The 23,586-nt window shown below is 53.0% G+C and overlaps 1 protein-coding gene across 1 annotated transcript in view; it reads right to left on the bottom strand.

The window, feature by feature from the left end:
• The window catches only part of STIP1 (stress induced phosphoprotein 1), an 812,376-nt gene that overhangs the window by 393,379 nt on the left and 395,411 nt on the right, over window positions 1-23,586 (bottom strand). Inside the window, exon 6 of the mRNA XM_069650819.1 lies at window positions 23,043-23,169. Within this exon, the coding sequence (XP_069506920.1) occupies window positions 23,043-23,169 (127 nt within the window). The remainder of the gene's footprint in view (window positions 1-23,042; window positions 23,170-23,586) is intronic.

Below are 23,586 nucleotides of genomic sequence, written 5' to 3'. Positions count from 1 at the left end.
CCGTGACCTCTTGAACTGGTTGACGAGCCGGATTAGCAGTGGCAAAGGAGGGAACGCGTAGACGGAAGTCCGTAGCCTTGGCCATCCACGCCGCCTAAGGCACACGCCGTTGCCTAACTGGCGAAACCCAGTGTCGGCGATGTCCGTCGCAATAGTGATGGCGTGGTCCGACGCCACCTCACCTTCCTGTAGGATCTCCAGGGCATCCGCCCTCTTGTCGTCCGGTAGGAAGTCCAGCAGGGGAGCCAGTTTGTACCATAGCTCCCTGTCGTAGCGGGCCACGATAGCCAAGGCGTTGGCCGCTTTAATCGTCGTTGCTGCAGACGAGATGACCCTGCGTCCCATAGCGTCCAATTTCTTTCCCTCGCCGTCCGGTGGGGAAGTCGATGTGGAGGCCGCACCCCCCCCGCTTTCTTCCTGGCCGCCGCGGAGACGACGGAGTCAGGGGTAGGCTGCGCCCGGAGGCACAGGGGGGCCGCGTCCGGGACCCGGTACTTCTCGTACCGGTCTCTTCTAGCTGGCGTCGTGGAAGGGTTCTTGAGGAGGGCGAGGCCCTCATCCCAAATGTCGTCCAGTAGAGGACCGCGAGGACCGTCTTCCTCTTGGCCTCGCGCCGTTGATAAAGGAATCCTTCCTTTTTCTTCTCCTCAGGGCAGAGTTGGAAAAGCTCGGATGACCTGGCGATCATGGAGTGGAACGATCCAATCTCGTTGGGCGGAGAAGCCCTGGTGGGAGGTGACGACGGTAGATCCTCGTCGTATACCTCGTCGTCCGTACCCGTTGCTGCCGTGTCAGTCCCCGTATCATCCCCTTGGGTGGACGGGGAGGAGGGCTGGACGGGTCGCGACGGCTGAAAAGGAGGTGGAGGGTGAATCCTTCTTTTCTTGGGTGGGGGAACACCAGAAGGTCCCGGTTCAGGATCCCCCGACGGGAGAGGTTCCTCCGTCGGCAACGGTAGTCTCATCCTTATCTCTGAGCATAAGGACTATATAGCTAACAAAATGGCCGCAGAGTTGTCTTGCGGCGCTGGCAGAGGGGAATCCGACGGGCGATCAGGGGCCCCGTCGGCACCCTCGACGATGTCGTTGTCACCTGCGTCGGGATCCATCCCGACGGGCCGGTCTTCAACCACGCCAAGGCCGTGGCTTAAGACCTCGATCAGCTCTTCCTCTCCTCCCGTCCGAGGTTGAAGCCGGATCTACGACGACGCCCTGCCCTCTTTTTCTTCCCCGCCGGGGATTTCACGGGGGTCCTATCGATGGGCACAAAAGAGGACTCCCTCCGAGGTGGCAGGGAGACTCTGAGCCCCGAGGTCGCCACCACTGGTGTAGCCTCCACAGGCTGAGCCAGGGCCGCCGCGACAGTATCGATAGAGGGCTTGGCCGGATGGATTAAGGCCTTCACCACCTTAGGTGCGCTCACCGCCTTATCCTTGAGGGGGGACACTGCCTCGCTCCCCCTCCGATGGGGCCTTCGAGCTCGACCGGGGCCTCTCCAGGAGCTTCGCCGGGTGCTCGCCCTTCCTCTTACCCGACCCAGAGCGTTGGCTCGTGGCTGAAGGTGCCGGGGAGGGTGCGCCCTGCCTGGCACCCGTAGAGCCCGACCGTTCGGCGCTCCCGGTGCCAGCGGACTCGCAGTGCTTGGCCTTGTGTTGGACCCCCGTCGCCGGGGCGTCCTCAAAGGTCTTAGAAGACCGCTCGGATTTCTTCCTCTCGCCTGACGGGCTCTTCCCTTCCAGCCAGTTGGCGAGGCGTTGATGGCGGTCCTTCATGGTCCGCTCCGACATATTGCCGCAAAACGCACAGTCCTTCTCCACGTGCGTCTTGTCCTCATGCAGGCAGTAGAGACAAAAGGAGTGTTCGTCCTCCTTAAAAACGTTCTGCAGCTGGCATCCAGGGCAGACCCTGAACAGCTTTCCGGGCGTCGAGCTTCCCTTCTCCTGGGCCATGTCCGGGCCTGAGAAGCTTCTGGAGCCCTCCAAAACGTAGCACGACGAAATCTTCACCCTTGAAGGGCGCAGACGAATCTGACACGGGTCCCCGTTGATCGGATGGAGAGTCGGTGGAGCTTGAGGCTCTTTTGACTGGAAAAAACGAAGGATCCCAACACATGAACGTGCAGTAAAAATCTGAAGATGGCTGCCAGAGGCGGTGCTTAGGTAGAGGGCAGTCATTGGCTGTGGTCAGTATGACGCAGAGACCAGTGATTGGTTATTACTACGAAAGACAGATCAGAAACGAAACTGATACTGGTTTTTTCTTTACCGAGGATTCCCAGCCTGACGACGGGGAATATTCATGAGCATGTGAATCCATGCCAGACCCCATGCTGGAGAAGGGGGCGTTCCCCAGAGTTTGAAGACCTCTGATCTAATTTTACCAACCGTGCCTATCTGAAACTTCTGGGATGTATTTGTTGAGGCGGCGGAGATCCAGGATGGGCCGCCAATCGCCGGTCTTCTTTCGGACGAGGAAGTACTGCAAGTACACTCCGAAGCCTCTGCGGGACGAGTTTGATTGCGCCCTTTTTCAGCATCGCTCGTACCTCTAGAAGCATTTGTGGGAAATAGTTTTCTTGCCTTGCCACTTTTGGGACGTGGGGACTCTTCCTTTGGAATTCCAGCGTGTGTCCGTGGGCCAGGGCAACCAGCACCCAATGGTCGGTGGAGATGGACTTCCACAAGCCGAAAAAGTTGACAAGCCGGCCTCCCACCGGGAGGCTCGCGTGGGGGCCCAACATCACAGCCAGTTCAGTCTTGCTTCGTCACGGACGTCCCCCCTTGGGGGCCTTGGCAGCGACTATTTCCTCTGGCTTTGCTGGGCCCCTGTAGGCTTCATGGGCCGAGGAACGGTGTGGTTGACGTTACGAAAAGGAGATCCCACCAAATCCTTTGGAGGCCTGAAAGGACAGTTGTCGCTGTTGGAGTGTGCCCAACGCACGAGTCGTCTCGGTCTCTGCCTTAATGGCTTGCAGCGTTTCGTCCACCGTCTTGCCGAACAAGATGTCCCTGCCGAAGGGCATGTCCAATACCCTGGTCTGGATATCCTGACGGAAATTGGTGGCCTTCAGCCAACCTCGCCGACGAAGGCAAACGCTGTTGCCCATCTGGCAGAAGCCGGTGTCGGCGATGTCTGACCAACGCGATGGCATGGTCCGGTGCCACCTCGCCTTCTTGTAGGATTTCAAGGGCCTCCGCCCTCTTGTCTGGAAGGCAGACCAGGAGAGGGACGATCTTAAACCAAAGCTCCCCGTCGTAGAGGGCCACAATGGCGAGAGCGTTGGCCGCCTTAATGGTCATTTCGGCCAACGAGATGACTTAGGCAGAATCATATGTAGTACCCTTAGGGACCACTACATACAATTAAGTCTACAAGTGATAGTACAATTCACCTTTGGTACAAGCCTGTACTAAACAGTAAAGTGGTAGCGATGGCTGAGAAGCCAGACTTATCTCAAGAGCAAATGAGCAGTAATAGGAATTACACAAAGAACTATTAATTACTGTGACTCAAGCAAACACTGACTCAAGGTTTCTGGTTAAAAAATATAAAATACTTCACTTCTATTAAATAAAACCACACTCTAAATATACTACACTCAACCAATTCCTCTTGTTCAGGTCAATTCAAGTACAGTACATTAGGATTTGACAGACCAGTGTTTCAAAACAAAGACGTTACCGTGGGCACATACGCGACCACTTTTTGACAGTAATAACATTTGGGTCTTACGAAAAAAAAGCGTGGAAGAAATGTAACCGTAGTCAAACACACTTTGCACAAAGAATTAAAACAAGGGAATAATGGATAAAAATCATAGGCAATACTTTTGTCAAGGCAATCGAATCAGAGCACGTGTTCTAAGAGGCAGATAAAAGTCAAAAGGCCTGCACCAGTGTCAAATGGAGCAGGGCTCCATTGTCGAGGATCACAGTGTGAACAGTACTGGATATTGTCAAAGGGAGGCAAAAGTTATAAGACGGAAGAAAGGACAAATCTTCAGAAAGGAAAAGTGTTCACCCCGATTCTTCAAGGTCGGACGGAGAGAACGACCGAATGGACAGTACCTTATTCGGATTAAGAAAGCTGGTGCTAGGGGGCGTGGCCAACGAGCGACCGATGTAGACGCGTGCTCGCTGAGCTCCCGGTGCCGCCAACACATCCTGCCAAATCCTGGGGGAATTTGACTTGCGACACTCCTGCAAAATTACGAAAAGTTGGCCGACAGACGACACGACACATTGCAGTTGCTCCCGTAACAAAACGGAGGCCGGAGGCGAAGATAACTGCGGTGGAAGGTGATAGAGCGTGGCACCCGCCGAACTCGATCCAAGATGGCCGACAGTGACTTGGGATAGTGCGCCACTGACATCCGGCACGAAGAACAGCGCCATACAGGAGGAGCGAACGGTTGATGGGAAGGCAGTGACCAACCGTACGCGCTCCGCTCCGCTCCGCGTTGAGCGCCCGCCAACTCAGAACAAGGGGCGACAGACAGCGACGGAGAGGCACGTGATTGGGCACGCGAAACGGTGAGGAGCAGGGTGGGCGGGAGGCAGTGGTTGCGAGCAGCTTTCCCGCTTGCCCGCTCCCAGAAAATCGCTTGTGATTAGATCGAGAGTTAAATCCGTGCCCCGGCCCACGCACAACGCTACTAGAATCATCAAGGCGGATCCTCATCGAAGTTGTGACTGCAACGGTCATGGGCAAGGACAAGAGCAGGAGAGGCACGACGCAAAGCAAAATGGAACAATACGCGGTGCCCACACTGGCCACGGAGCCGACACAGGAAAGATCGGCAATTACTGAAGATGAGGAACCCGAACCCTCTCTCAAAGACATTATGAACGCCATAGCCAACTCCAGAACCGCTATGGAGATTAAAATGGACGGCATCAGCACAGAAGTGTCCCTCCTACGCCATGACTTGCAGAAACTCACGTCCCGCACGGGAGAGGCGGAAACCCGCATATCCAACACGGAAGATGGCCTCCGAAACATCCATCAACAGATGACCAGAGTACTGCAACGTGTTAAGACTCTAGAGGAACGGGTGGAGGAAGGAGAGGGGCGCTCTAGACGGAACAATATACGAATCCTGGGATTACCTGAGAAAAGTGAAGGCCCCTCCATGGAACTATTCCTTGAACAACTACTCATGGACCTATACGCCCCAAAGAATTTTTCGAAACTTTTCTCCATTGAACGTGCACATCGAGTCCCAACAGGCAGACCAACGCCTGGGGCCCCACCCCGCACTGTGATTGCCAAAATCCTAAATTACAGAGATCGCGACGCGATACTGCAAATGGCCAGATCCAAGGGAGCCACGACCTACAACGGCGCGAAAATCGCTTTCTTCCCGGATTTCACACGGGAAGTACAAAGAGCACGCCAATCATTTGACCAGCTTAAGAAGAAGCTACAGACCCAAAACATCAAATATGGTCTCCTGTTCCCGGCACAGCTGAAAATTTACCATAATGGCACAACCGTGCACTTTAATGACCCAAAGGATGCATGGAATTGGGCAGAAAATAACCTGGAGGGAGATTGGGGCCCCACAAATAGAAGGGAACGTGAACGAAATAGACCGCGCCCGGACAGATCCCCGAATGCACAACCACTACAAGGCCAGGATGGACTACCACCAAGAGAAGCCGACTGAAGTGTGCGGACACATGCTGATAGCAATGCACTGTCAGAGCTTTTTCCCCCCCCCCACATTGAAGAAATGGCGGCTCGAGCGGGGGCCCCCCCCCCTCAACAAAGGTAATAGGACCAGCGCCGAGCAACGGCGACAGAATCGCAAAGAAGTTATATCGAATGTATTGATTGTTTGTTCGGTCCGAGCAGACCCTTGTCAGGCTCGGCCTAATGTTGGGGCGACAGGTACTTCCAGTTGGGGTGGAGTATGGGGAGGGTACGAGGGAGTTTGTGTTTAGGACAGAGTTTATTTGTTTGGTTTGCTGCTCTAAGATCAATGCGCGCAATAGGCTGGGGTCGGGTTCCAGGGGGGCGGATAAGGGGCAATGCCCGGAGATACACACAACATTACCCGGCATGTCCGATTCCCGACCACCATGACTGACCACACCGCTGAAAGCAAGAACAGGTCTATTAAGATAATGACCTGGAATGTGAATGGGCTAGGCAGCAGTATCAAGAGACGCCTTGTACTCCAATATTTGAACCGTTATACGCCCGATGTAGCCTTCCTAACCGAAACGCACCTGGCGGGCACAAACTGCAACCTCTTCAAGCGAACTAATTACCGCATCGCGATACACTCAGGTTTCTCCATGGGAGCTAGGGGGGTGCTGATCCTCGTGCACAAACGACTTCCACTGACCCTCTCATCCGTCACACAGGACCCAGGAGGTAGATTCGTTCACATAACCGCGACTCTTTGGGAGCGGCCTATATCCATGCTAGCCGTATATGCACCACCTACCTTACTCACTGCACTACTTGAAGATATAACGCCAATGTTGGCGGCGGACTCCTCGAGCTTGATGGTGGTGGGGGGAGATTTCAACGAGGTCATGCACCCAGAACTTGACCGAACACACATCCGCTCGAGAAATCCAGCTACGCATACCAAACTAGCCACGTTCGCCGACGCAATAGGCCTGAAAGATGTGTGGAGACATTTGCATCCTGGCACGAGAGAATACTCTTTCCTCTCCGGAGCACACGCCTCATTATCTAGACTTGATTACTTTTTTCTCCCGATCTCCGAATTACATCTAGCAACCGATGCACACCTCCTACCCAGAGGTATATCGGACCACTCCCCGCTCGTAATGGTGCTCAATACACACAGGCCGATTCCCCCACCCACGTGGAGGCTAAACAATTATTATCTGGGCTTCCCCGACCTAGTCGAACATATCAAAAAAGGAACAGAATCATACTTTGAACTGAACACAACCTCAGTGGATAGCCCTGTAACATTGTGGGAGGCATACAAACCCGTACTGAGAGGGGAACTCATATCCCAGATCGCAGCCCATAGGAAAAAACACGCCGCGGCGATCCGGGCGGCCGAAAAGCGAGTACAAGAGGCAGAGGTAGCTCATCTATCCCAAGACCTCCCAGAATCCCATCGCGAATTACAGCTAGCACAAAAACAGTTTCAAAACGTCGCCCTGGACAATGCCAAACAGGCACACGCAGCGATGCGGACCAGAGTGTACGAAACCGGGGATAAGGCAGGCAAAATGTTGGCGTGGCTGGAGAGGCGTGACGAGGGGCTCCGACATGTTAGAGCGATCAGAACACAGGGGAATACACTAGTGACAGCGGACCGTGACATAGCGGAAGAGTTCGCAAGCTACTACAAGGAACTCTATGGACCGCCAATCTCCCCCATTGACACTACACCCATCTCGGGAATCACCCTTCCCTCCCTGACACCTGAACAAAGAGCCCTGCTAGAAACCGACATATCGGAGAATGAATTGTCTGCAGCCATAGCCGACCTTCAACCCGGGAAAGCCCCGGGACCCAACGGCCTTCCGGTCGAGGTATGGAAGAAAATAGGCACGAGCGTAATTACACCACACTTGCTGAAAATGTATGAAACCTCCCGAAACAAAGGGTCCCTCCCACAAGACCTGAGACAGGCCACCATAGTGGTCATACCCAAAGCGGACAAACCCCCAGAGTGCTGCAGTTCGTATAGGCCCATTTCCCTTATCAATACAGAAACCAAAATTTTAGCGAAAACCTTAGCCAATAGATTGCAGCAAGTTATACCCTCCTTGATCCACCCGGATCAGTGTGGTTTTATGCCGCAGAGATCCACGCGGATGAATATACATCGATTATTCATGGCGATGGAGAATGCGACCACCATCCGAGACCCGTTGGCCCTGTTGGCCGTAGACTTCGAGAAGGCCTTTGACTCTATCAGGTGGGATGCGATCTGGGAGATAATGCAAAGGATGGGATTCGGGCCCCAGTTTATGAGCTGGGTTAAATTATTGTACAAATCCCCGCTAGCAGTCACGAAAGTGAATGGTCACGTGTCAGGCCCCTTTGAAATCGGCACAGGAACCAGACAAGGATGCCCACTGTCGGCCATGATATTCGCAATAGCGATTGAACCACTCGCTATACTGTTAAGAACAAACGAAACATGGAAGGGATTTAGATGGTCTGAAGCCTGGGAAGATAAGGTGTCCCTATACGCGGACGACTTATTGGTTTACTTACAAGACCCGGTCAGATCCTGCCCCATAGTGACTGATTTACTGCAGAAATACGGCTCCTTCAGTGGCCTGAAAGTAAACTGGGACAAATCCACCTTATTCCCACTTAAACAAGAGGGAGACTCGATCCCGCCCCAATGTCCCTACCGGGTAGAAAGGGAACAATTCAAATACCTAGGTATTCTAATAACAAATAAGCTGACTGATTATGTGCCCAGAAACCTGTACCCAGTCATGACAAGATTTGCAGAGGATGCCCGTCACTGGTCATCCCTCCCGCTGACACTACTGGGTAGAGCTGCACTCTTCAAAATGATGACCCTACCCCGCCTACTCTACATATTACAAAATGCCCCATTACACATCCCTTCAAACATATTTAGGAAAATAGACCAGACACTCCGCAGACTGCTGTGGAATAACGGTCATCCACGCATAGCCCTAGCTACACTCCAAAGATCCATATGGGAGGGCGGAATAGGACTACCCCGAATGCAAACATACTATTGGGCCAGTCAATTGATGAAAGTGAATGACCAACTACACGGCGACACCGATGCACCACACAACAAATCTCTAGAGTCGGACACTCCTGGAAAACCCATCATGCTGTACCTTTATAAGAAAAGAGACCGCGCGGCTACTCCCAACATGCGCGCACAGCTAACACAAATCTGGACAGACGCACACAAGTTCGTGGGATGGGGCGACAAACTATCGCAGGCCCAACCTCTGTGGAACAACAAGAACCTTCCAGGTGTATACACGCTCCCCAGGTGGCCGAACTGGTCCCGGCAAGGTCCGCCCATCTTGGGAGACGTTGTGAAAGATAACACCATGGTCCCTTTTGCAGAGCTGGCTCTCCGACTTGGACTTCCCCAAACCGAACATTACCACTATGCTCAACTACAACACGCACTACGAAACATCCTCCCCGAAGTGAGCCCCCTACCGGACTTCACCCCCATTGAGAGAAATCTACTCCCGGAACCAATTACCCGGAGAGTGACATCGGTTCTATATAGTGCCATAAGTTCCTTTGGCACACCAGATCTACTGTCACTGCGGACCAAGTGGGAATCGGACGTGGGGGCCATACTGCCGGAGGAATGGGTCATGACATTGATGTTCCCTAGGGAGATAGCGATTTCATCAAGGCTTAGATTGGTTCAATTAAAGATATTACACAGAGTATACTATCCCAGGGTGGCCCTACACAGATGGGGAAGAATAGATGATCCGAACTGCCTGCGATGCAAAACGGAAGAGGGTACCTTTTTCCACATCATATGGGATTGCACACATATACAACCACTTTGGGAGGCATGCTGTGCGGAACTCTCTAGAGTTATGGGGAAAACAGTTCCCAGAAACCCTAAGCTACTACTATTGGGGATAGATGATGAAATTGACCTATCTGGATATGAAAAACTGCTCTTGTTCACCACCACCGCACTTTTGAAAAGGAACATTGCTCAAAAATGGGGCTCGGACCAAATACCGAGCTATGAACAATGGAGAACGGATGTGGATATCTGTGTCGCAACGGAATACAGAGTATACGCGGCCAGAGGATGCCCGGCAAAAGCCCTGAAAGTGTGGAGGAAATGGGAAGATGCCCAATGAGGATTATAAAACAACTGGACGCTGCCTGCGGGCTCAACTAAAGCTGTCCCCCCCCCCCTTTTTTTCCTTTGCAAACATATGTGTACAACATCTGAAACAGCCAGTAACCCTCTCCGGCAATGCGCATGTATTGATTGTTTACGTTGTTTATTTGTTTAACCTTGTTTTTTCCTAAAAACACCAATAAAATGTGTTATTAAAAAAAAGAAAGCTGGTGCTACAGCAGATGTTCCTGGTAGTTCCTGCAGACTCACGGTTCCTGAAGCTTCAGTCGTGGAGAAAAGGACGTCGTCTGGAGCGATCTGCACGACCCAGGGATGAAGCCAGCAGCAGCAAAGCAACAATGAATAAAAAGTGCGCTCCTTAAAAACAGAAGGGGGCTCTTGTGATGGCTATCCGGATCACTACAGCTCAGTGCAGTGATTTCGACCCAGAAGAGGCCCTGGCTGTAGAAGGTGAGCTGGTTGATCCCACCAGGCTCAAGGGAAGGAGACTCCGGACTGGATCTCCTCTGTCGGTAAAGGGTAGATAGCTCAGGATTGCAGGCAGGGCTTCACCGGGATCCAGGAGTTGCAGCAGCCGTCTTCTTTTCCACTTCTCTTCGGTTCTTGTAGTTCCAGTGGCGACTGACTTCCAGCCCAAGAGTCCTGCCTTTTATACCAAAATCCCCCATTCACACAGCCTGGCTGTCAATCACACAGCAGGGGGGGGGGGGAGGGGTTGTCCAGCCTGGACAACCACCTCAGCTAATGGACAAAGTGCGACTTGGGTCTCCAACGAGACCCTGTGCAGGGGGTTACTAAACCCCTCCCTCACATTCAGCCCACCCAGATGCCAAAGGAGGGCTTCTTCGCAGAAGCCCGCCAAAGGACGGAGAACAAGGATCTGTATTTAAAAAGGACTAGTAAAGCCAATGGTGATTTTCCAGGTTTCTGGCGGACAGTAGTCATCCCCAGAAATGGAGTTCACAAGGACACCCCCGTGTCACTGTACTAAAGGTGCTGTGTGACACGAAAAAAGACAATGCCTAGGGAGTTGGTGACACTCCATAGCCCAAGAGCACAAAAAGTACAACATACACAAAAATACATTGTAAGAGTGGGAAAAAAAAAAAGGCTCACACTCTTACCAGGTTGAAAAAATAAACCCCAGAAATCCAACAAAGCTGCTGTGGGACTCACTAGGTAAGGGAAATTAGCCATAAATGAATTCTCCCCAACACTGACCCGTCGTCCCATGGAATCTAGCTCCTTTCCCTCACCGTCCGGTGGGTAAGTGGAAGTTGATGCCCCCGACCCTGCGGATTTCTTCATGGCCGCCGCCGAGACCACAGAATCCAAGGGACGACTGAGATCGGAGGCACTTCGGTACAGAGTCTGGCACTCTGTATTTCTTCTCGCACCGGTCTCTTTGCCGGTGCAGAGGACTGGTTCTTCAGGAGGGACAGTCCTTCGTCCCAAATTTGGCCCAACAGCGGGATAGAGAGCACAGTGTTCCTCTCAGCACTGATAAAGGAATCCCTCCCTTTCCCTGGGGTTCAGTTGAAATATCTCCGAGGCCCTAGAGATCATGGGGTGGAACGAACCAATTGGGTTGGGTGGAGAAGCCCTGGGTACCGGCGATGGGAGGTCAGTCTGCGTCTCGTCCCTAGCGGAGGGGATGGAGGTGAAGGATGATAGGGTGGCGGCGGATGGACTCGTCTCCTCTTGGGCGGCGGGTCCCCTGAAGGACCAGTCGCCGCTGGATCGCCCGTTGGAGGCACGGGCATCCTTGGCCATCTCTGAGCACAGGGTGTGCAGAGCTTGTAGGGGGGTCTCCTGACATGTCCGTCGGTGGTGGTTGAGACAGGAGCATCGGCAGTGGCGTGGTGTCCTGTGGTTCTTCACCCTCCTGCCGCCCCTCGTTGCTTTCCACGTCCACCTCGTCGGGGTCATTCACATAGGACCTGTCCTCGACGAACTTCTTGTCAAGCACGGCCTTTAGGCCCGAGAGCGCCTCGGAGGAAATATTCGAGTCCGGCAGGACTACCGTGCCCCCCCCCCCCGCACCGCTTCTCGACCAGAGGCGATGGCCTCGGGGAGATGATCGGCATCATCTTCACAAGAGTCTTCTCAATGGGCAGGAAAGCTGATTCCTTCCGAGCAGGCTGGGAAACTCATCTTGGGGGTCGTCTACACTGGTACCGAATCCGTGGCCTTCACCAGGGACGCCACCACTCCCTCAATAGACGCCTTCGCCGGGTGAACCTGCACGACCTTGGGCGCGTCCTAGGCCTTCACTGTGAGGGTTAACGCCCCGCTCTCCCTTGGCTTTCTCCATCGGAGTCGACCGGGCCTTCTCCAGAAGCTTACCCAGGTAATCTGACTTCCTTTTCTTCATAGAGCCGGAGCGTTGGCTCATGGTTGACTGTTGGCGATGCTGTGCCCGGCCAGGCTGCTGCGGAGACCGTACCAACGGCGCTCCTGGTGCCCGCGACTCGTGGTGCTTTGCCTTGTGTTGGGCCGCCGGAGCGCCCTCAAAGGTCTTAGAAGACCGCTCAGATTTCATGCTGCCGGGGCTCACCCGCCGCCGGGATCTTCGTCTGCACCCACTCAGCGAGTCGCTTGCAAAGGTCCTTCATGTTGCGTGGCACCATATCCTTGCAGAACGCACAGGCATCCTCCATGTGCATTCTGCATGGTTCTCCGTTAGTCGGATGATGGATCGCTGGAGCTTGAGGCTCGATTGACCGAAAAAGAGAAAAACTTTGAAAAATCGCAAAACACAGTAAAAGCTCGTGAGCTATAGCACGAGGAATCCCAACACTTGAAAGTGCGGTAAAAATCTGAAGATGGCTGCCAGAGGAGAGGCAAGGGTAGAGGGCAGTCACTGGCTGACCCAGAGACTAGCGATTGGTTATTAGGAGAAAGTTCATAAACAAAACTGATTTTTTTCTTTACCGAGGATTCCCAGCCTGACGGGGAATATTCATGAGCATGTAAATCCATGCCAGACCCAATGCTGGAGAACTCTTACATTCCAACTCTGCATGTACAGCCATCCAGGGGCAAAGCTCTAGAGCCCATCATAGGAGATGGAGCCATCAAGCCCACTGACCTAACTTGCATATCGACACTGGTGCACAGGCCAGGGTAAACAAACGACAATTCACTTACACTGAAACCCCCAACCCGCAGTGTAAAAACCCACACAAATATGTAAGTAAACAAACTGTAAAAATCAGGCAATCACCCAGGGGCATAACCGAGTTGCAAGACCCACTGGCCTAACTCCGAGGGGAGGAGAGCAGGGATGATCATAGAACGACCAAAAATGGACCGAGGGGTTACATCCGTAAGCATACAAGAGGAGGTTGGGGGTGATATCTCCCACAAGAACCAAACACTTTAACATGAAAGTCCACTAGAGAAAAGTACAAAAAAACCTTCATGACGACAGCACTAGAATCCATGAAAACCATAAAAATCCATCAGAGCCCCGACATCAGGAGACAGGCGCCAATGGTTACTCTCTGAAAGCCATCGAGGCCACGCACTGAACAGTTCAGTTCACAGGTAGTGAGTCCAGAAAAGAGCGGGCATCAGTAGGATCGCTGAAGAAATGAGTCTTGTTGCCTTGAACAACTCTTAGCTAAGCAGGGTACAACATCACGCATTTCAAACCTCGTTCACGCAACTTGAATTTCACTGCCACAAACCAAAAACAAGCTTTCTGAACGGAGGATGCGAAGTCCAGATAAAAGGAGATTTTATTATCTTGATGGCATAATGCACTACATTCATGAGTCCTTCTTAGGACAAGTTCCTGATACCTGCAATTTAATAGTTGGACACACCAAGGGAGAGGTTTCTACCACGGTTTGCAAATCGAGGCCAGCGAATGTGTTCTCATCACCTGGAACTGCTCAGGAAGCAAGGGGGTGATGGTTTGATAACGCCTGCCTAAACAGTTACAAGTTGGCCGACGTGACAGATTTATGGATGCCGACAACTCACATTGTTCCTCCTGGACCTGGCCTCGGACCCCCTGGACTTCCCGTTGCAATGCATGCAACTTCTGGGTCACTTCAGAGCCGGTGTCTTCCAGATCCCCTACCCTATGCTCCCATCTCAACTATACAGCCATTCTTTCTCAATCCATTGCTGCATTCTGTCAACACCAAATAGTACAATTTACCATTAACAGACTAACCCAGATTTCATTTGTACCAATTTTATAGATAATTCTGATGGGGACCCCAAGTAGACACACCCCAAGGGTGGGGCTCCAGGGCTGCATCCTCCATCCCAGTCTCCTTCGCGGACTAGATCCTGGGTGACTGCGTCCACTGCCTAACAGCCACTGATGGGACTATATTGGAAAATGGCAACCTGGATTGCTTTGTATTGCCTTTTGCCATCTGAAAGCTATTCAGTGGGTTCAAGGCAGTAACCCAGGCCATCTGGGTTGAAATGTTGCACTTTCCTCACTACATATGGCACAAGAGCAGGGTGAAAGTTAAAGATCAGGCAGACAAGCACAGAACTAGAGGAGCAGCAATAAGAGCATTGCATTAATGGGCAGTCTAGGGGCAAACTGGCACTGCAGCTTCCACACCCATTTCACTCCTCACCATAATGCCCATCAGTATGGTTGGGCCTTACATCCCCAACAGTCGGTCGCTGACCTCCAAGACTCCCCTGTAGATGGCACACTCCAAGCCGTAACGACTGAAACATGTGGATGCAATTGATGTGCCCGTTCCAATGGTGGCTGCAACAGGCGCATACAAACTCAAAGGAAGATCGGCTGCTCGTCCCCCGCAGAAGACATCTACCATTTGCAACACACCATTCTGCAGAAGCCTCCGACCCCGCTTCGCCCATGATTCCCACCCCACCCCAAGAGCCGCACCATGGTCACAGATCTCTGCTGCACCAGATCGAAGAATCTGAAGGGCCAGAATCAAAGGAGAGAACATGGAGCGCCAATAAACCTCATCCAGACACAGCTACCAGCAACCATATGCCACTGCATATACCACTAAACTTATCAACTCCTACAAACCGTACCCATCCACTAATAGCTGCATCATTCTTGCCAGAGCTTCAATCCTATCCAAGCTGGATTACTACAACCTTACTTTTGGGATCCTAAGAAGGAAACATGAATACATTACATGTCTTACATAACAATGCCCTCAGAACAGCCTTAAACATTCCATGCTCCAACCATATCTATGACATTAGACGCGACACTCGCTGGCTCCCAGTGCATTTTAGAATTTTTCTGCGCACACTAGTAATCTCACACCAATGTCATTAAAACGCTGCACCTAAATAACTGGCTGACAAATTCTCCAGGAACCAACCTACTAGGCCCACCAGTTATACATATTCACACTGCTTGCACATCCCCAAGTTCAATTTGAAAACTGCATGAGGGACTAGCTTTCTGGTGTTAGCAGCAAAGCTCTGGCACTCTTCCCGTAGCACTCCAGGCCGAACCGTCCTTCTGGGCTTTTAGATCTAAAGCAAAAGCATGACTTTTTGCCCAGAAAAGCTACATTAAATTCAGGCCTACTGCTAGAACTATCTGCAACTGCATATTTATCGTTTCCTCTTTGTTCATCTATGTCCATGCCAGCCTGCTGACCAATATGTAACAGGTGTCACCGGCCACTTCTAATGTCCCTCTTATTGTTCTGTAACATCCTTCTTAGTTAAAGGACCCAGATATCTCAGGGTTTGGTGCGCTCTACAAATAAACTAAAGGCCACCGGCAGGGCGTCCACAAACAGATAGGCAATCCCTTGCAAAACTAAAATTTGGCTGGAACATGCCCGGCAGTTTTCTCGCATTATCACACTGCAGCCTTGAAGATTGTACCTTTAAAAAGGGATAGATAACACTTTGCAGCTCAGCTCTTCCCATCGCTCAGAGCAAAAGCAACCAACGCCCACCCCCACTTGCCCCCCATACTGTACAGATACTGGGGAATCTATGTCCCAGTGAGGTTCAAGTAGAACCCTATGCTTCCGTCCGGTTGACTGGGGAAGGCGTAGACTATTCAGGCCCACAAAAGCCTGGTTAACTTCCAAACCAGTCTGGTGTAGAACTAGCTGCTGCTACACCAACTACAAGGTTAGATGAGCGAGGACCAAGCATGGACACAATGAGACCTCATAGCCACTTAAACAAGTATACCTAGCGCAACCTGATCCTCAGACTGCAGGATCCCACAAGGGGCTTATCTCTGATGAGTTGTTGAATTAAGAATCATCATGGGAAAAGTGGAAAATACATATACACTGCAGGTACAACACCAAATTGTTGTGAAAGCCACAAAAGTTTGGGGATTTCCCACTGGATAGACATCTTAAGGGAGCAGCACTACCCACTGCCCCTCAGTCGGAGCTCTACATTACAAGACACTCGTGGGGTTAGGGAAAGGGGGAGGGTTTCACCTCAACCACCAACATCACAGTGCGGATCTGTATAAGAAAGGAGTGCTCCTTATTTTGAGACTAGACAGGAATTTCATACGTGTTGGAGCTTATTATCAAGTCTGCCATGCATTGTGTCCCCCAGCAAGTGCAGCCTTAAGGAGTGCTTGATCAAAGCTTTACATTGTGCTAGCGCTATGAGGACAACCTTTAGGCCTCCAAATTTGCACTAGACATTGTCTAGGGATGTCAGAAATGGTGTGCATGTGTAGAAGTGAGGTTGTGAGAGACTGCTGGCTAGTTCCTTGAAAATTAAAAGTGTTTCCATAGCTACCCTTAATGCCTTTGAGGTGCTTCAGGAAATGGCAAGAAGCGAGAGGGTACCCACTGGAAGAGAGGAAGGAACAAGTTACTTACCTGTAACTGTTATTCTCCAGCATGGGTCTGGCATGGAATCACATGCTCATGAATATTCCCAGTCAGGCTGGGAATCCTCGGTAAAGAAAAATCAGTATCAGTTTCGTTTCGTTTCTGATCTGTCTTTCGTAGTAGTAACCAATCACTGATCTCTGCGTCATACTGACCACAGCCAATGACTGCCATCTCCCTAAGCCCCGCCTCTGGCAGCCATCTTCAGATTTGGTAGCACGTGAAGTGGCAGTATGACCAAGTGAAGAGCCGCAGAGGGGTAGGCGGGAGGGTTCGCATGTGAATCCATGCCAGACCCATGCTGGAGAACAACAGTTACAGGTAAGTAACTTGTTCCTTCTCCAGCATGGGGTCTGGCATGGATTCACATGCTCATGAATATAAGAATACATAGCAGTACACACATGCACAACCACGGGAGGTGGCAAAAGGCTCAACATTAAGCAATACAACGACTCAACATTAAGCATCTCTTACCTCCTCACCAGGCTCACCTTAAGCGAACAGGTTTCGCAGCACTGCTTGGCCGACCCTGGACTCCTCCATGGAATCCCGATCGACGCAGTAGAATCTCGTGAAGGTGTGAGTCGACCTCCACGTAGCAGCCCTGCAGATGTCCAGCAGGGGCACACCAGATAGTAGCAGCGATCGCTCTGGTCAAATGGGCTCTCGGACGGCCTGGCAGCGGTCGGTTAGCCAACCGGTGGCAGTGCATGATGCAGCCGGAGAGCCATCTGGAAATAGACTTCGAGAGAGCCTTCCCTTGATTCACAGGTCCAAAGTTCACAAACAGCTGTGATGTCCTCCGAAAACTCTTCGTGCGGTCCACGTAGAACTTCAGCGCTCTAGCCACATCCAGCGAGTGCAAAGTCCTCTCGGCCGGCGACGAAGGAGACAGGAAGAAAACAGGTAACACCAGGGGCTCGTTAAGATGGAAGTCCGACGGCACCTTGGGCATAAAGGAGGGGTGCGTCCTAAGCACCACCCTCGAGGAATGGAAAGTCAAGTACGGTGCTTTGCAGGATAGGGCCTGGATCTCTCCCACTCGTCGTGCGGAGGTAATGGCCACCAGGAATGCAGTCTTCCAAGACACAAACTTAATCGGTGCAGAGTGCATCGGCACGAATGGGGGCCCCATGAGCCTGGTCAGCACCACATTAAGTTCCCACGCCAGGGCCGGGGCCTTCACCGGCAGGAACGATCGGAACAGTCCTTTCATAAACTCTTTTACCAGTCGATGGGACCACAAGGACGTGAGTCCTGTGGTTCTGGTATATCTGGAGGTTGCCGCCAAATGAATCTTAATGGAGGCATGGGCTAGCCCAGCCTTTTCCAGCGATAGCAGGTGCGGCAGCACTTGAGGGGCCGTAATCTGTAGGGGGTTGATCTGTGCTCAGCACCAGATAGGGAACCTCTTCCACTTGTGACCGTAGCATTTGAGAGTAGAGGACGCCCTGGCCTTTGCAAGAACCTCTCTGCAGTCGGCCGGGATATCGTACCCTCCAAACTCTAGCGCTGCAGGAGCCAAGCCTGCAGGTTCAGCGACGCCGTGTCGTGGTGGAAGATGGCGTCTCCTTCTCTGGAGAGAAGGTCCGCGTCCGCCGACAGCTTGATGGATGGGGACATTGACAAGTCCAGAAGGTCCGGGAACCAGATCTGTCTCGGCCACGCCGGTGCGACGAGGATCATCCTGCACCGGGACCTCTTGAGCTGGTTGATGAGTCAAAGCAGCAACGGCAACGGAGGGAACGCATACAGGTATAGGCCGTCCCAGGGGAACGAGAACGCATCGCCCATGCTTCTCGGCTGGGGAAACCTGCTGGCGAACCTCTGGCACTTAAGAGTTCGTCGCTGTTGCGAACAGGTCGATTTGGGGTTTGCCCCATCGTCGGAAGAGTTGATCCACCTGATCCTGGAGCAACTCCCACTCGTGACATGCGCGCAGCTCCCTGCCGAGCGAGTCGGCGATGGTGTTTCTTTCCCCTGCCAAGTGGAAGGGAACCAGGAACATCCCCTGGGTGACCGCCCAGTGCCACAGATCCTGTGCCTCCTTGGATAGGGCTGGGGATCTGGTGCCTCCCTGCTTCCATATGTATAACATTGTCGTGGTGTTGTCCGTGAAGATCCGCACCACCTTGCCCTTGAGCGACGGAAGGAACGATTTGAGAGCCCAGAACACGGCTCGGAGTTCCAGGATGTTGATGTGCAGGAGCTTCTCCGGGAGCCAGAGGCCTCCTGCGTGGAGATGTCCGGTGTGGGCGCCCCAACCTTCCAGGGAAGCGTCTGTCGTCACCGTCTCCTGGTACACCGGCGTCTGAAAGTCCTTGCCCGCCGTGATGTGCGCTCGAACGCCCCACCACTGAATCGCCTGCCGGAACACCTCGTTGAGTGGGACCCTGTCTTCGAAGGTGCCCGTCGCCTGCATCCAATGGGCGTCGAGAAATTCTTGAAGAGGGCGCATCCGTAGTCTGCATAGGCGCACCAGGTAGATGCAAGAGGACATCATCCCCAGGAGGGACTTGATGGACCTCACCCTGGCCACGTCCGTGGCTAGCAGGCGCTGCACTTTGCCCAGAATGGTCTTCGTCCGTTCTTCCGACGGTGCCGCCAGGCGCCTCACTGTATCGAGCTTCCCTCCCAGAAACAGGGCCACCTGCGACGGCACCAGGTGGGACTTTGGGTAATTTATGGCGAATCCCAGGTCTGTGAGCAGCTGGACGGTCCTCGCAGTGTGTTCGACGGCGAGTTCCCTCGTCCTTGAGCGGATGAGCCAGTCGTCCAGGTAGGGGTAGACGTGAATCCCCTGCAGGCGCAGCAGCGCTGCCAGAGGTGCCAGGCTCTTGGTAAAGACCCTGGGGGCCGACTTCAATCCGAACGGCAGTGCTCTGAATTGGTAGTGGCGTCCCTGGACGACGAACCTGAGGAACTTCGGTGACTTTTGAGGATGGGAACATGGAAGTATGCATCCTCCAGGTCCAGCGACGATAGAAAGTCGCCTTCCTCCAGCTGTCCCAGCACGTGCTGGAGGGTGACCATCCTGAACTTTTGTGACCTGATGTATTTGTTCAAACGACGAAGGTCCAGGATGGAGCGCCAGCCGCCTGTCTTCTTCCTGACGAGGAAGTACCTTGAGTACACCCCGGAGCCTCTTCGGGACGGGCTCGATGGCACCTTTCCCGAGCATCGCCCGTACTTCCAACAGCAGTTGCAGGACTTGATTTTCCTTCCTGGCCACAGGTGGAACGTGAGGGCACTTCTTTAGGAATTCGATAGAGTGTCCTCTTGCCAGGGTATCCAGCACCCAACGGGTGAGATGGACTTCCACACGCCGACGAAATTCATCAGCCGGCCTCCCACCGGGGTGCTTCGGTGGGGGCCCGAGGCCACGGCCAGTTCAGTCCTGCTTGGAGGTGGTGGCCTTGCCGCCCTGCCCACCTTGCCGACGGCGGCGAGGCGCTGCCTGCTTGCCGCGACCCCTGTAGGCCTCCTGAGACGAGGAGCGTGCCGCCTGGCGGTAGGACGACGAGCCACCGCTGGATCCCTTGGAGGCCCCCTGTCTGCCTCCGGAGCTCCGAAAGGGCCGTCGTTGCTGAAGGGCTCCTAGGGCGCGGGCCGTCTCCGTCTTTATGGCTTGGAGGGATTCGTCCGCCGCCTTCGCGAACAAGTTGCTGCCGTCGAACGGCATGTCCAAACACCCTGGTCTGGACGTCCTGACGGAAGCCGGTCGCCCGGCGCCAACCCCGTCGTCGTAGGCAAACTGTTGCCCAGCTGGCGGAACCCGGTATCGGCAATATCGGTTGCCACCGTTATGGCGTGGTCCGACGCCACCTCGCCTTCTTGAAGTATTTCCAGGGCCTCGGAAGTCCAATATGTCCGGTAGGAAGTCCAATATGGGGGCCAGCTTAAACCAGAGCTCCCTGTCGTAACGGGCCACGATCGCCAGGGCATTGGCCGCTTTGATCGTCGTCGCCGACGAAATGACCCGTCGCCCCATGGCGTCCAACTTCTTCCCCTCGCTGTCCGGAGGGGAATTCGACTTTGAGGCTCCTGACCCTGCCGCCTTCTTCTTCGCCGCCGCCGAGACGACCGAGTCTGGCGTTGGCTGGGCCCTGAGGCACAGGGGAGCGGTCTCGGGGACCCGGTACTTCTCGTACCGGTCCCGTTTGGCTGGTGCCGTGGAGGGGTTCTTGAGTACTGACAGGCCCTCCTCCCAGATGTCATCGATTAGAGGCACCGCAATGACAGTCTTCCTCTTGGCCTCCCGGCGCTGATAGAGGAAACCTTCCTTTTTCTGCTCCTCCGGGCAGAGCTGGAACAATTCGGGCGCCCTGGCGATCATGGCGTGGAATGAGCCAATCTCGTCGGGCGGAGCGGCCCATGCGACGGGAGACCCGTTCCGTCGTCGTTGCCCTCAGAACCCGTCGTCGAGCCCACCGCACCGTCATCTCCCGACTCGTGGGAGGATGATGAGGGAACTGCAGGCCTTACGGGGGCGAGCGGAGGAGATGGTTGGGTCCTCCGTAGTTTGTTCTGAGGACTTCCCGATGGGCCAGGTTGCGGGTCCTCCGGCCTGGGCCGTGGTAATCTCGTCCTTATCTCAGAGCATAAGGACTGGATAGCAAACAAAATGGCCGCCGAGCTATCTTGAGGCCTAGGTTCTGGCTGCGCCGGAAGGGAAGTCTGCTCTTCCTCGCCATCGTCGACTTCCTCGGTTATCTCCCGAGGATCTTCCTTGCGGGACCGAAACTTCTCAAATTGGACTTCGAGCTTCCTCGCGACCTCAGTCAGTTCCCCCTCCGCGGCTGACTCCGAGCTCGAGGAGGCTACCGTGCCCTCCCCCCCCTTTTTCCCTCACGGGGGCCATGACGATGGGCTGAAAAGAGGATTCCCTCCTTGGCGGCAGGGAACTGCCAGCTTGGCCAGAGTCGCCGCGATCGCCTCGATAGAGGCCTTTGCCCGCTGGGTAGGGGCCTTCACCACCTTAGGTGCGTCCTGGGTCTTCTCCTTAAGGGGAGGGGCACGCCTCGCTCCCCCTCTCCCGAGATCGGACGGGGCTTCTCCCGAAGTTTACCCGGGGTCTCGGACTTCCTCTTCCCTGAACCGGAGCGCTGGCTCGTGGTTGACGGTGCCGGGGAAGGTGCGCCCTGCCTGGCGACCGAAGAGCCCGACCTTTCGGCGCTCCCGGAGCCAGCGGACTCGCAGCGCTTGGCCTCGTGTTGGGCCCCCGTCGCCGGGGCACCCGCACAGGACTTAGAAGCCCGCTCGGACCCTTTCTTCTTCTCACACGTTGAGCCCTTCTCCGACCAGCTGGTGAGACAGGATCGACGGTCCCTCATGGTCCGCTCCGACAAGTTCTTGCAGAACTGGCAGTCCTTCTCTACATGAGTCTTGTCCCCATGAAGACAGAGGCATCGCAAATGTTCGTCCTCCTTAAACACATTCTGCAACCCGCATCCAGGGCAGCTGCGAAACTGCTTGGGTCCGGGTGACAAACTCGCGTCCTGGGCCATCTCGAAGTAGGCCACGAATCTTCTGGAATCCTCCAAGAGGTTGATTCGACAAAATTTTCACCCTTGAGGGGCGTAGGAAAATCCTGGAACGGGTACCCGTAAACGGGAGTAGAAACGGTGGAGCTCGAGGCTCGATTAACCGAAAAAATGTGAAAATTCACCTGAAAAAGTGCGAAACACGCAGCAAAAGCTCGAGAGCTAAGCACGAGGACTCCCAACACTTGAACGTGCGGTAAAAATCTGAAGATGGCTGCCAGAGGCGGGGCTTAGGGAGATGGCAGTCATTGGCTGTGGTCAGTATGACGCAGAGATCAGTGATTGGTTACTACTACGAAAGACAGATCAGAAACGAAACCGGTACTGATTTTTCTTTACCGAGGATTCCCAGCCTGAGGACGGGGAATATTCATGAGCATGTGAATCCATGCCAGACCCCATGCTGGAGAAGAGTGAGTTCGCAGGATCACATTGAATAGCTACAAAACGAAGCAACAATTTTGTTTGAACTAGCATGCCAACACAAGAATTAGATGAATGCATCAGAATACCATGCTAGTTGAGGGATTTATTTCCAGTTATATCTGAGCATCCACTCATTCCTAGTCCTAAAAATCTCGAAAAGCAGCATGAATGACCAACATCAACAAACACATATTTTCACCAAATAATTAACAAGATAAGAGTACAGTCCCAGGCAGTAACTCATAACCCAGAAATACAACAAAACACACGTATTTGTGTAGCAACATGTTGGTACAAGGATATCGCATGCAATACCAAAAACTTTGAATCAAAATCATGTATACGTATGGACCATAATCAATGTACAATTACTTACCAGCTTGATTTGTAATATACATCATGTTGGTGGGATCTAGATCCTTGGCCTGGTTGTAGTGTTTTAGGGCATTTTCAAAGTCCCTCTTTTTGTAAGCTTCATTCCCCAGTTCTTTCTGTTGTAAAGCCTGTGAAAGTCCAAAGAGCCATTGTGAACAAGAAAAGAAAAACACAGAAAGGGCAAGAATACACTTTGCAGATCAAAACACAATTTGGTGGGCACACCCATAAAGGGATAGTTTCAGGTTTGTTGAAAGCCAGGTATATTTTTTCATATTAATCCATCATCTCTACAAGCCAACTTCAAGTAAATTCACAGACTCCAGAGAGTCGACGGGTTCAACATGAGGGGTCGAACAGAAGCATCTAGGGGTTTGATTTATAACTTCAGAATAAGGAACAAGTTACTTACCTGTAACTGTTGTTCTCCAGCATGGGTCTGGCATGGATTCACATGCTCATGAATATTCCCAGTCAGGCTGGGAACCCTCGGTAAAGAAAAAACAGTTTTGTTTCTGAACTGTCTTTCTACTAATAACTAATCA

Source organism: Ambystoma mexicanum, chromosome 3p, assembly GCF_040938575.1.
Source record: "Ambystoma mexicanum isolate Mex_15411 chromosome 3p, UKY_AmexF1_1, whole genome shotgun sequence".
Lineage (NCBI taxonomy): Eukaryota > Metazoa > Chordata > Amphibia > Caudata > Ambystomatidae > Ambystoma > Ambystoma mexicanum.
This window is presented reverse-complemented; position numbering and strand designations above follow the sequence as displayed.